Source organism: Dendrobium catenatum, unplaced genomic scaffold (assembly GCF_001605985.2).
Source record: "Dendrobium catenatum unplaced genomic scaffold, ASM160598v2 fragScaff_scaffold_378, whole genome shotgun sequence".
NCBI classification, from domain to species: domain Eukaryota; kingdom Viridiplantae; phylum Streptophyta; class Magnoliopsida; order Asparagales; family Orchidaceae; genus Dendrobium; species Dendrobium catenatum.
In genome coordinates, this window is record NW_021318840.1 from 128,066 (window position 1) to 140,738 (window position 12,673).

The 12,673-nt window shown below is 35.5% G+C and overlaps 1 protein-coding gene across 8 annotated transcripts in view; it reads right to left on the reverse strand.

Moving 5' to 3' along the window:
- Positions 1-12,673, reverse strand: part of LOC110096544 (importin-11) — a 107,609-nt gene that overhangs the window by 49,732 nt on the left and 45,204 nt on the right. For all 8 annotated transcript variants that reach the window (XM_028693884.1, XM_028693883.1, XM_028693882.1 and 5 more), the window contains exons 12-13: positions 4,055-4,129; positions 3,659-3,793 (exon numbers count right to left, since the gene is read on the reverse strand). In XM_028693884.1, the coding sequence (XP_028549717.1) occupies positions 3,659-3,793; positions 4,055-4,129 (210 nt within the window). The remainder of the gene's footprint in view (positions 1-3,658; positions 3,794-4,054; positions 4,130-12,673) is intronic.

Consider the following 12,673-nt stretch of genomic DNA (forward strand, 5'->3'; position numbering starts at 1 on the left):
CAAATAATACATGTGAATGTTATTGAAAATGAAAGTGAGTTATAAAAGAACTCAGAGAGTAAATCATTTTTCTAGATTACAATAACACAAGCTATTGAGAATAATATGTTTGCTCGGTTTCAAAACATAAGTTAATTCTAATTAAACATTTAAACATGTTCATCAATATTATGCATATTTTATATCTTTATCCTTTCTTGTAAATAATACAACCATCACAGAAAATATCGTCTAAAATAGTATCAATGAAGATACTCGTTTTCAATTTTCTATAACCTTTTTCATTTACGTGCATCCTAGTCATCTAAGCCCTCGCCCATGCTCGAGTTCTTCCACGCTCACCGTTTAAGCTCGGTCACTCTCCGATTTCCTTTTCATTTTTTTTGCTATCGCTTGGCCTCTTATATAGATACCAAACCCTTTTGCTTGAAACAACGCTTCCATTTCGTCTTCTTCACCTTCATGCAATCGAAACGGCTTGCTTGTTTTGTTTTGCAACTCCCAGCGGCGAAAAATGGCACCGTTTCAATTCATCTTCATCGATAATTCCTAAAATGACAAAACCGGCCCTCCTTCAACTTCAATGACTCCAATCGACTTCTCTTGCGTCTTCGTCTTCTTCATCTTCGCGGAATAATTTGGGATATTACAGATGCCACCAATTGTAATGCCTTGAACGATAAAAAGAGGGAGAAAAAGAAAGAAATGGTAGAGGTTGAGGGAGTTTTGTGAGGAATCATAATTTTCAATTTTACTCCATCCAACTAGATTATTACATAGGCAAATAGATGCGGAGTCCCGTTAAAAAAAATAATAATAAATGAACCGACTAATTAGAGTTCATGTAAACAGACATTAGTCGGTTTCACTTATTGGAATAGTGAGAAAGGGGAGATGAATGGGGACTGAGGGAGATAGATAGGGATAGTCAAAGCATGCAATGGCCGAGTGACTAAGAAATACAGAGAGAGAGAGAGAGAGGGTGTGTGAGGAAGGAGAGATCTAGACCAATGAAAAGAGGAATCATAAAAGTGAGATGAAGAGGAAGAGAGTGCGAGTATGAACTATCGACCGAGAAAACAAGCTAGGGCATTAATTTCAATCTATTCTTCCTCATGGATTTGAAGCAAGATAAACCTAAATATATTATTAAGTGTTCTTTTATCCATATAAAGAATAAAATTTATGTGAGGGAAATCATTCTAGGTTTTCTTAAATCATTAAGAAGGAAATTTATATCAAATTTCATGACATCCCAAAAATCTATGAAAAATTATATGTTTATCTAAATTATGCTTAAAATGAAAATACTATTAATTGATGAACATTTGTGGGCTTAGCTCCCATATTTTAAGTTGCATGCTAAAATTTTAACAAGAAGAAGCCTTCATCTCACTAGATGGGGTCGGCTACACAAATCTTTTTTCTTCATTATGTCCTATTAAGAGTCAAATTCTCATTTAAATATAATAAAAATGGATTATTTCTAGTACTTTCTAATCAAGTCTTTTTAAATCTACCTTTACCTTACTTAACACACGCTGAATCTAATACATCTACTCTCCTCATAGAGTCATTGGAAGGCAGATATTTTATGTGACCAACCCAACTAAGGCGACTCTCTAATGTTAGTTGTCATTAGAGCTACTCCTTCCTTTTTCAAGTATACAATCATTTCGCATTTTGACTCTACGTGTGAAGTCACTCATCCACCTAAGCATTCTCATTATTGAAACACATAACTTAATAATATACTTCTCTTTTAATGGCTAACATTTTGCACTATAAATAAAGCATTGCAGGTCTAACCACCATCTTATTAAAGTTTCCCTTAAGTTTGAGGGACACTTTTCCATCACACAACAAGCATGATGCATTCCTCCACTTCAACCATCCAACTTGAATTGTACAAATAATATTCCCATCTATTTCACCATCACTTTGAACAATAGATGCAAAATATCAAAAATGTATACTCTAATTAATGACTTGATCACCCAAATTCACAATACCCTACTTGATTTATTATTAATAAAGTTATTCTATATATTTAGTTTTAGATCTACTCAAACGAAAGCCTTTAGACTCTAAGGTTGACCACCATAATTCATGTTTACCTTCAACTCCCTCTCTAGTGTTATCAACAAGAAGAATATCATCAGCAAAAAGCATACACCAGGGATAGTGTTGCAAATCGCACCCTCAAAACCACAGGTAATTCTCCGTCGCTCATCGGCGAACTCCACCATCCCGACCTCATCGCTAGCAACACCACTTAGTTGCACTGTAAAAACCCACACAACCAGGAACTTCTTAATGAGTTTCCTCTATCTCACCTGCTCTCCTGCACACACTTCCTCTAAAGCAACTCATCATAAAGCCCACAACCCCAACTACCTGCTGGATCTATCTTAAGTGAAATTCAACTCACAATTAATAATCAATCTCCCAACGACATTGCCTCCCCTCCAAAGGTCTTCAAGTTTTGGCAAAGCTCACATCTCATATGATGACCTTCAATTTCAACAGACCAACAAAAATTTCAAACCAATATCATTGACAACCTTTAATGACTACCACACCACACCCAGTCATCTCTACTCTCTCGCTGAAACTCTCTCCCATTCTAACAATATTTATGAAGACTTTCAAGTTTCTAAGGATATATTTCCAAAGTTGTAGTCATATACTTGATGGTTTGTTAAAGAGCATTCTCCTGATATTGTAAAGATAATGATGTTAATTTCCGTTGTCTTTACCTCCTCAAGATGGATGTCATATTTGCCTACTCATTTACGAGAGATTTTTCATTTTTCCCTTCTCATTGGGATGGCTATCTTTAGCTTTGTAATACAATCAACAACCTTTAGTTCTTCCTCCAACAATATTTTCACACACTAGAGAAGCCTTTTTTTGCAGCATGAAGGATAGATATTTTAACAGTGTAATAAATTTAAAAGTCTAATCATTAGTATTGAGTCATATTTATGTCAAAATATTTGGTTATTTATTTTATATTGTTTGTTTATTTAACATTAGGATGACTTTTTTATTATCTTTATTAGTTAAGGGTAATTTCAACATTTCAAGATAGCCTAATTTCATAAATAGATCCTAGAGTCATGCAATTCAGTCATAATGGATCTTGGAATAAAGAAAAGGTTTTCCTTTGGCTTCCCCTATCTAAATTTACTTTCCGCTCAAGAATATTTCTTATATTTCTCCCTCCACCTCATATCTCCCTTTGAAATGTTCATTTGCCTAAACATGCAAATGAACATCTTCTCCTTTTTTTTTATACATACATATATATATATATATATATATATATATATCCACCATGATCTTCATTTATGCTTTCTCTTCATCACAATGCAATGCTAAATGTATTCCAAAGGTGAACTCATTAAGTCAAAACTGAAATAAAAGCTAGGCATTAGTTCCTACTTCCTCCGATTTGACTAGAATTCATGTCCTTAAACTTAAGGTTCCACTTTCTATTTTTGTACCCAAATAGTTCAAACACAGACCACTATGCATAATAAAGATCGAAAACACAGTAGCATAAAAATGCTTGATATACCATTATATTAAAGACTAACGATAAAGGCATGGACAAATGCATTCATGTGTTTCTTGAATGAAACTTAGAACAAACCTTCGAGTCCAACTCTTGAACTTCTTCCACCAATTTAAAGCAAAAAGTCCAGCATGTTGACAATAGGTCAAAAAACTCTTGTTCAGAAGAGTTGGAATCTTGAACAAGATAGCACAAAGAACGACAGGCTGCAAGCTGTAAACGAAAATCAATCATCAAAGTTAATTAATAAAAGCCAAAAAAAAGTGAACATAAAGTTGAAATCATTGGCAACATTTTATAGAATTAGGATAGAAATTGACACTGCAACTGTACAATTACTCAAAGAAGAATTTCTAAATAAAATAAATGTACAGAGCATGGAAAATTAAACAAGCCTTAGAAGACATAGAATCACATAGAATGTGTTGCAACACATTATCATATAAAAGAATAAGAGCCTAACAACAAGCATACTCTAACAGCAATGTCATTGTCCTGAAGCAATTTGATCAGAGCATGATATACTAGCTTTCTGGTGTCTCCTTTAATCTGTAAGAGATTTAGGATAAAAAATTGTTATTCATAAAATAGATAGATCTAGTACATAGCAACATTTTCAAGCTAAGAAAACAAAAGAAATTACTCCGAGAAAAATCAAACAAATCACATATTATAATATTGTACTATTATGTGAAAAGTAAATATAATCCAAAAATTATACACCCAAAATGCCAAAAAGCCACCGACTGGATATTGTGGCACTATTTCAAGTAACTACATCAGATAAATAACATAGTTTTTGACATTTTTATGAATAAAACGGAGGACATGAAAACATAGATGATATAAACCGTTCAGCTAGAAAACACATCACTTCTAGCCATTTGACTATACTTTGAATGGTAAAACCTAAGAATTACTAGTTACAATAATTAGAAATAAAATTCCTAAATATTGCATGTTTATATATATATATATATATCAATTGATCAAGCTAGCATACATCCTCAATCCTTCCATGCACTCAATCGATATTTGCAAATCAATTTCCTAATCATCTTTATTTTATTTGGATAGAAAATATGTTCCAACCTCTCCTATGTTGCAGGGAGGCCCACGTCACCCAAGCTCCCATGATGGCATCCATTCCTCTATTTCTAATATCAACTTCTAGCAATTTTGCAATGATTTTGGATGAGATACTATCATTGACTATTCCTTATTTGTCTTTGATACTCATCATTATTATTGGTTCATAGAATCAGCCCACTTTTCTTGAACATGTTATTGATATTACTCTTGTCAAGCCGACTATTCCCACTCATTCCTTCACAAAAACAAGTAAAAAGAAGGGTTCTTTGCAGTTGACCATTCTGTAATATTTACTTTATTCTTTCAGAAAGGCTTGAATACTTCTCAACACAAATCACCTACTACCTTTCATGGTAAGCTGACTCTAAGATTTCTAATTTGACAGAAACATTTTTATTCATTTTGACTAGTCAATTTGCCTTTGATCACCGTTGTTTAGAGGTTATTCACATACTTATGTCTAATTTACATTTGATTGGTAAACTCTGTCAAAATTCTTTAACTGCCATAATGTGCTTACAAAATTACCATGGAAAGTGGATTATCGTAGAGTTTTTCCTTGCAGATCATATTATGTGAATGTTTTTTTTTAATGTTCTTCTTATGCACATGTTTAACACTGTCGTTGCCAGGTCCCAAGTCCTAGATGAGAAAAGTGGAGGGTTGCGTTAGGTAGTCGACAGCCAGCGTAAAATTTGTCGAACAATAATGACATGAATCCTTTAAGAAATTGTGTTAATGCTAGGGCGTCCCCTGGAAGCGACGCGCTGTATGGCCTGAATACAGTGACAAGTGTGCAAGGGCCGCTGCACCGGCGCTCGGGTGCAGTGTTAAATAGGCAATGGTTCTCACATCAAGGACGGATGTGGGAAAAGAAGCTAGTTCATGAAACTAAAATTATGATAGGAACTTGGAATATAGGTTCCCTTACAGGAAAATTAATGGAATTAATAGATATTATGATTCATAGAAAGTTAAATATTTTGTGCATTCAGGAAACTAAATGGGTTGGAGAGAAGGCTAAGGAAATTGATAGTTTAGGATTTAAACTTTAGTATTCGGATAGAAGTCGTACTAGAAATGGTGTAGGTGTTATTATAAATAAGAATTTAAAGGATAATGTTATAAATATTAATAGGATTGGAGATACAATTATAGATTTAAAGATTGTTGTTGATGATAAGATTGTTAATATTATAAGTGCTTATGCTCCTCAAGTAGATTTGGATTTGAGTTCTAAATAAAATTTTTGGAATGACTTAGAAGAATTAATACAAAAGATATCTCTTGAAGAAAGAGTTTTAATTGGAGGAGATTTAAATGGACATGTTGGTAGAGAGGTGGTTGATTTTAAAAGCATTTATGGTGGTCATGGATTTGGAACGACGAATGAAGGTGGCAAGACCATATTGAATTTTTGCTTAGCTTATGATTTTTCAGTTGCTAATACCTTATTTAAGAAAAGGAATGAGCATCTCATGACTTATAAAAATGGATATAGCAAAACCCAGATTGACTATTTTCGTATTAGAAAATTAAATCGCTTAGATTGCAAAGATTGTAAAGTTATTCCGAGTGAGATTGGAGCTTGATAAGCAACTACCATTGGGGGTTTGGGTTGAAGGTCCTAATGGTAGGTTCTTTCAAAAAGTTGAGTATGAGAGAATTTCTTCTCTTTGTTATATGTGTGGTAAGATTGGGCACTCAACTGATTCTTGTGAAGCTAAAGTGGTGAAAGAAGGCAATGATCATGTGGATGATAAAATTATGAAGGGAGCTAATGTACTTGAAGTGGATCCTAAAGGTTCTTTGTATGGACCTTGGATTCATGTCAATAACAAAAAGAAGAGATGGAACAATCTTCAAAGGAATAAGCCTGCCATTTCCAAGTTTGTTCCGATAAACAACAAGCAGAAATCTAATGGGAGAGAAGTTCAGGAAGAAGTTTTGGTGGCTGATTTACAAATTCCAGAGAAAATTCATCTGGCAGTGGAGGATAATCTGTTCCGAGCTTACCAAAACTGGGTGATTCTGTTTCTTCTGATTTGGAATCGGTAAAATTTACTCATACTGATTTTTCTTTACCAAGTAATAATAAATTTGAATTGCTTGGTGAACTTGAAGAGGAAATTGGTGAAAAAAGTGTTGTTGGGGACTGTATTCCTGTAAAGTCTGATATTGAAGAAGGGGAGTTTGTCACTACTGTAAATGATGAAGACTCTGTGGTGGAGAAGGAAAATTCTGAAACTCTTCCAGTGGTTTGACAATAGAGAGGTGGATAGTGTTGGTAAGGCTAAACCCAAACTTCAAAAGGAGCTTAGATTTTTGGGTCCTTTGAATCAATCTTCTAGACTTACTAAACAAGATGGACTAAGTAAAAAGAAGGGTGGGGACCTTCCCTCTTGGTGACCAAATGAGTTCGCTTGTTTTTTGGAATTGTAGAGGGGCAAATAAGAGGGAAGCCCCTCTATATTTGAAGGAGGTTGTCAAAGATTGGGAGGCTATTTATGTGGGCATTGTTGAAACTAAAATTGATGCTTTGGATAAATGGGAGTTTAGTAAATGTATAGGCAAAGATTGCGATTTCTTTCTTTATCCCTCTAATGGGATGTCAGGAGGTATAGTGGTGATGTAGAGGTCTGATTTGGCCAGTTATTCCTTAATTACAGCAAATGAGCAATGTGTGATTGGTAAGCTTTGTATAGCTAACAAAGGCACTTGGGTTATCTCTACTGTTTATGGTAGTAGAGATGTTTATAGTAGAAGGAATTTGTGGGATTGCTTAGGCTCACATTCTTCTATGGAGTTGTCTTATGTGATTGGCGGTGACTTTAATTGTATTCTTTCTCAAGAAAATAAGAGAGGGGGTAAGAAGTTCAAATTCTCTCTTGCTCCTCAAGAGATGAATTCCTTTATGAACCATTATGATTTTCATGATGTGGGAGTTATAAGGCCTAAATACACTTGGTGTAATAACAAAAGTGGGGGAGCCCGTATATGGGAGAGGCTTGATAGGTGTCTTCTCAATTCTAAGGCTTTGGAAATTCTCCCTCAAGCTGTTAACAGACATGTGGCTCGGGTGGCTTCAGACCACTGTCCAGTGGTTTTTCAGTTAGATATCAAGAATTTTCAGCATCCCAAAATGTTGCGGTTTGAAGACATATGGCTCTCTTATCCTGCATCCTTCCATGTTATAAAAAAAGCTTGGAGCAAGCAACTTAAAGGTGATCCTATGGAGGTGTTGAATAAGAAGTTTCATATTGTGTTAAGAGCTCTTTTCTTCTGGAGTAGAACTAAACACAGAAATCTTCTGGAACTTAAGGATAAACTCAAAAAAGAGGTGGCTGATTTGCAAATTGAAGAAGCTATTGGAGTTGGCAATCTTGAAAAAACTATTTTCTTGCTCAAATCTAAAGTTCATGAATTGAACATCACTCCAGCACGGTTAAATGTGTGGTGGAGACAAAGAGTGAAATTAAAATGGATAAAGGAGAGTGACATTAACTCTCGGTTTTTCCATGCATTTGCCAATGGTAGAAAGAATGGGAACTTTATAAAGCAAGTAAAGGATGAAGTTGGAAATATGGTTACTGATCAAATTTCCATTGAACAAACCTTCTTAAGGTTTTTTTCTCAAAAATGGAAGGAAAGGGACTGTATTATTTATGGGTGGCCGAACAAGTTGGAAACATTAAGCAAGGAGGATGTCAGTTTGCTGGATGCAAATTATACATTGGAGGAAGTTGAAAAAGTCATTTTTAGTCTTGGAAGCAATATTTCTCCTGGAATTGATGGTATTCCTTATTCCTTTATCAAAGCTTATTGGAAGCTAATTGCTCAAGACATTTGGAAGGCTATTTCTCATTTCATTTCTACGGGAAAGATGAATGCTAAGTGGAAAGAGACTTTGGTGGTCCTCATTCTCAAAGTTTAAAATCCGGTAGATCCTTCTCATTTTCGTCATATTAGCTTATGTTTGTCTATTTATAAAATTGTTGCAAAGCTTTTATTAAATAGACTTACTTTGGTATTCAATAACTTGATTTCGAAAAATCAAGCTGCTTTTTTAAAAGGAATATCTCTTTCGGAGCATGTTCTTTTGGTGCAAGAGTTATTTCGTAAATTTAGATTTTCTAAATCTAAGAAAGGGATGGTGGCGGTGAAAATTGATATGGAACAAGCATATGATTGTATGTCTTGGAATTCTTTGAGAAATATTCTGAATTACTTTGGATTTCCTATGGCTTTTTCAAATCTTCTTATGGAGTGTGTTATAAATCCAAAGTTTTCTATTCTTTTCAATGGCACCAAATCAAATTGGATTGAAGCTAAGAGTGGATTTAGACAATGATGTCCACATTCTCCCTATCTTTTCATCTTATGCTCCCAACTTTTATCTAACAACTTGTACCAGAATGGTAGAGATTTAGGGATAAAAGTGGCTGCTTCTGCACCTAAGGTCTCACACCTTTTATATGCGGATGATGTTCTTCTTTTTTCTGAAGCCAATATTGTTCATTTGAAATTGCTTAAAAGGATCATTGTTGATTATTGTAACTGGACTGGGTTGTCAGTTAATATGAATAAATCCGCTATTATGTATGGGAAGTCGGTTAGTAGAGCAAAGAAGAAGACTTTGTCTAAAATTCTCAAATATAAGGAGGTGCAGGAATTGAAGTATTTGGGAACTAATCTTTGCTTAAGAAGAATGGTGTCTTCAGATTTTTTATTCCTTCTTGAGAAAGCAGCGGCTAAGATTAACAATTAGGGAAACAAGTTCTTTTCTTTGCCAGGAAAACTTGTTTTGGTGAAAACAGTTTTGCTTGCTATTCGTATCTTTTATGTTTCTCATTCTTTGGTCCCCATTAACATTCTGACGAAACTAGAGAAGATGTGCAGAGAGTTTATTTGGAAAAAATCGGATAATGCTTCAGGTATACACTACATCTCGTGGGAGGTTCTTTGTAAGCCTTGTACTGAAGGAAGAGCGGGTATTCATTCAACTGCTTCCATGGTGGGACCTCTTAGATCTAAATATGCTTGGGAATTCATTAAAGGTTCCAATTCTTTGTTGTACAGGACTTTAAGAGCTAAGTATGGGAATAATATCGGTGATGAAGTAAGAAAGAAAAACTGCTCTGTTACATGGAAAATTTTACTTAATGGAATGCATTCCTTGCGGCCTTTAATGAAATGGAAGATAGCTTCAGGTGCTTGAATTGATACTCTTTATGATGTGTGGATTCTTAATAGGAGTATTTCTAAATGGCCAACTTTCATCAATGTAAGGGTAGAAGAATTACCAAAACTTGATTTCTTTATCAAAGATAGGAATGGAATCAGTTTGAGCTAAGGAAATACTTTGGATTGGAATTAATAAAGTTGATTTTACAAGTACAGATTGAGAAAGGAAATGATAATGATTCCAGAGAACTTTTGTACAAGTTTTCAAGTAAATCACTGGCTTCTTTGGCTAGAACAGATCATGGTGCTGTTTGTATCAGGAATTGCTGCTGGAAGTGGTTGAAGTTGATTAAACTGTCGCCACGAGTTCTTTGTTTTTGGTGGAGATTACTTAATAATGGAATCCCAACTTTGGATTTTCTCATGTACAGAAGGATTATTCATTCTAATACCTGTCCGAGAGGATGCACAACAGCTGAAACAGAGGAGCATATTGTGGTTAACTATGTTCTGTTAATTCAACTGTTTGAGACCTTAGACAACTGGAGTTTCAAACTACCTAGATATAATTTTTGGTCAGATTGTATCAATAGTTTAAAGGTTTTGTCTAATTCAAATCCTTTTTTTGGCTAATCTTTACTGTACATTGGTTTATTTCTCTTGGAAAAGTAGAAATAATGTTACCCATTATGGCAATGAGTTGGGGACGGGATACCTCTCTGTTAAAGCTGTTGAAACAACTGCTTCTTCTTCAAAGTGTGATATCTTCTCGGACCACTGGGGAGCCAATCAGCTTTCTAAGCTGTCCAATTCTTCTTGGCACCCTCCTCCACCCGAGTGGATTAAAGGTAACTTTGATGCTGCTCTATTAGACTCTAATGAAGTCGGAATTGCAGGAGTTTTTAGAGACCATAAAGGAAGGTTTCTTTTTGCTTTTGGTATCAAATGTGTAATTGGACATTGGTTTTTTGGAGCTTATGGCTATAAGGGCTTTGAAATTCTTTCATCATAATTGGAACTTTGAAGCTAAAGGGATTATCGTCGAAGGGGATAATCATAATGTCATCAAAGTATCTTCAAAGTTCTATGAATAAAGTCCCAACAAGGAGGAGGAGGTTGAAGATTTGTCCTTCTTGAAGGATATAGTAATTTCCTTTTTCATTTTGTCCATAGAGATTGTAATAAATTAGCAGATTTGTGTGCCAATTTTGCTTTAGTAGAAGATTTTATTTGGGAGGATCTCTATTGCAATAAGATCTCCTCCTAGTTTTTGGCCTTGCTTAGATGAGTGTGATAGGCTTTCTATCATTCTCTAGATTTAATAGTTTTTTCTTTTTATTAAATGTCTTTGGCAGTTTCAAAAAAAAAGTTATTCCTGAAAGCACTCAGATGGCACTTGAAAGTTCGTTAGGGATGTTAAGCCCTTATGAACTAGCCAAGGCTAACAAAGAAAGAGGTGAATTGGATAACTTTAAAACCAAATATAAAACTCAAACCAAAATCACCACAAAGAAAACCAAATGCGGAAATTAAATGCGGAAACAAATAATAAGAAAGAACACACCGAATTATAGTGGTTCGGTCAAATCTTGACCTACGCCACTCCTTGGAGCACCCTCCAAGTATTGCACATTAAAACAAGTGGCTCTCCTTTAGCCCCACAGCTAGGCGAGAGGTTTACAAAATCACTTCTCAGCTTCCCCGGTGCGGCGGAATCGCGGTCCTTTGACACCAAAGAGATCTTCTTCTTTGTGTGAACTTCCCTCGAGAAAGCCTTGAATCCGATGGTATTCAGGTGCAGCTTGCCGGAGCAACCGTGTGGATCCCCCTCCACACTCCCTTGAGTCCCCCTCACAGGATTTTCTCCCTCTACAAACTCCACCCTTTCCTCACTCCCTTTCAAGCTCTCTCTTCAAGTTTCCCCCACAAGAACGAAGCTACAATGGCTGTCAAAGACACTTACAAAGTGTCTTGTCATAGCTTAAATAGAAGAGCTAAAAACGAGCTCATTAATGCAAGTTGCCGACACTATCGTCCAGGACGCATAGACATATCGTCATGGCCGATTAGTTTAAAATATGAGAAAAATCGTCTGAATATCGCCCTGAAATGAAGCTGGACGATGTAATCGTCCGACGATCTTGCGATCGCCGGACGATCTTGCGATCGGCCCGGACGAAATCACCATTAATTGCTTTCCAAAATTGCCAGAGAAATTTTAGAAAAATTGTCTCGATCGTCCTGGACGATATATTATTGTCCAGCCAATCCACCAGGCCGATATCCAAAAATAAGAGTTTCCTAAGTAGATCTGGAGGCAGATTCTTTCTGAATTGAGCTTATCGTCCTGGCCGATACAAAATCGTCCAGGACGATGTGTTTTGCATAAAGACGACTGCTTTAATGAGGATGCCCTAATTAGGGTTTTGCTCTTGAACAGATCGTCCGGCCGATATAAATATCGTCCAGGACGAGGTACAAAAACAGTAAACTCTAGGAAAACAATTATAAACTTATACGTTACAAAGCATCAGGAGCCACAACAAATACAATAGACTCAAGAAAGGAAAAAATTGTACAAACTGACTCAGACCTAGTCTACCCAATCTTGAGCTGGTTCCAAATTGCAGTCCGAATCGTGTGAACCTGAAATGTCAGAACTAAGGCAGTCGTAGAGAAATAAAATATTTTTCATCATCAAATCATAAATCATTGATCCGCAATAATCTCCCCTTTTGATGATGGCAAACAATTTTGAATTTCAAAAAAAAGTAATTTCTTCTAATCTCCCCCTACTAGAATAACACTTTTAAAAAT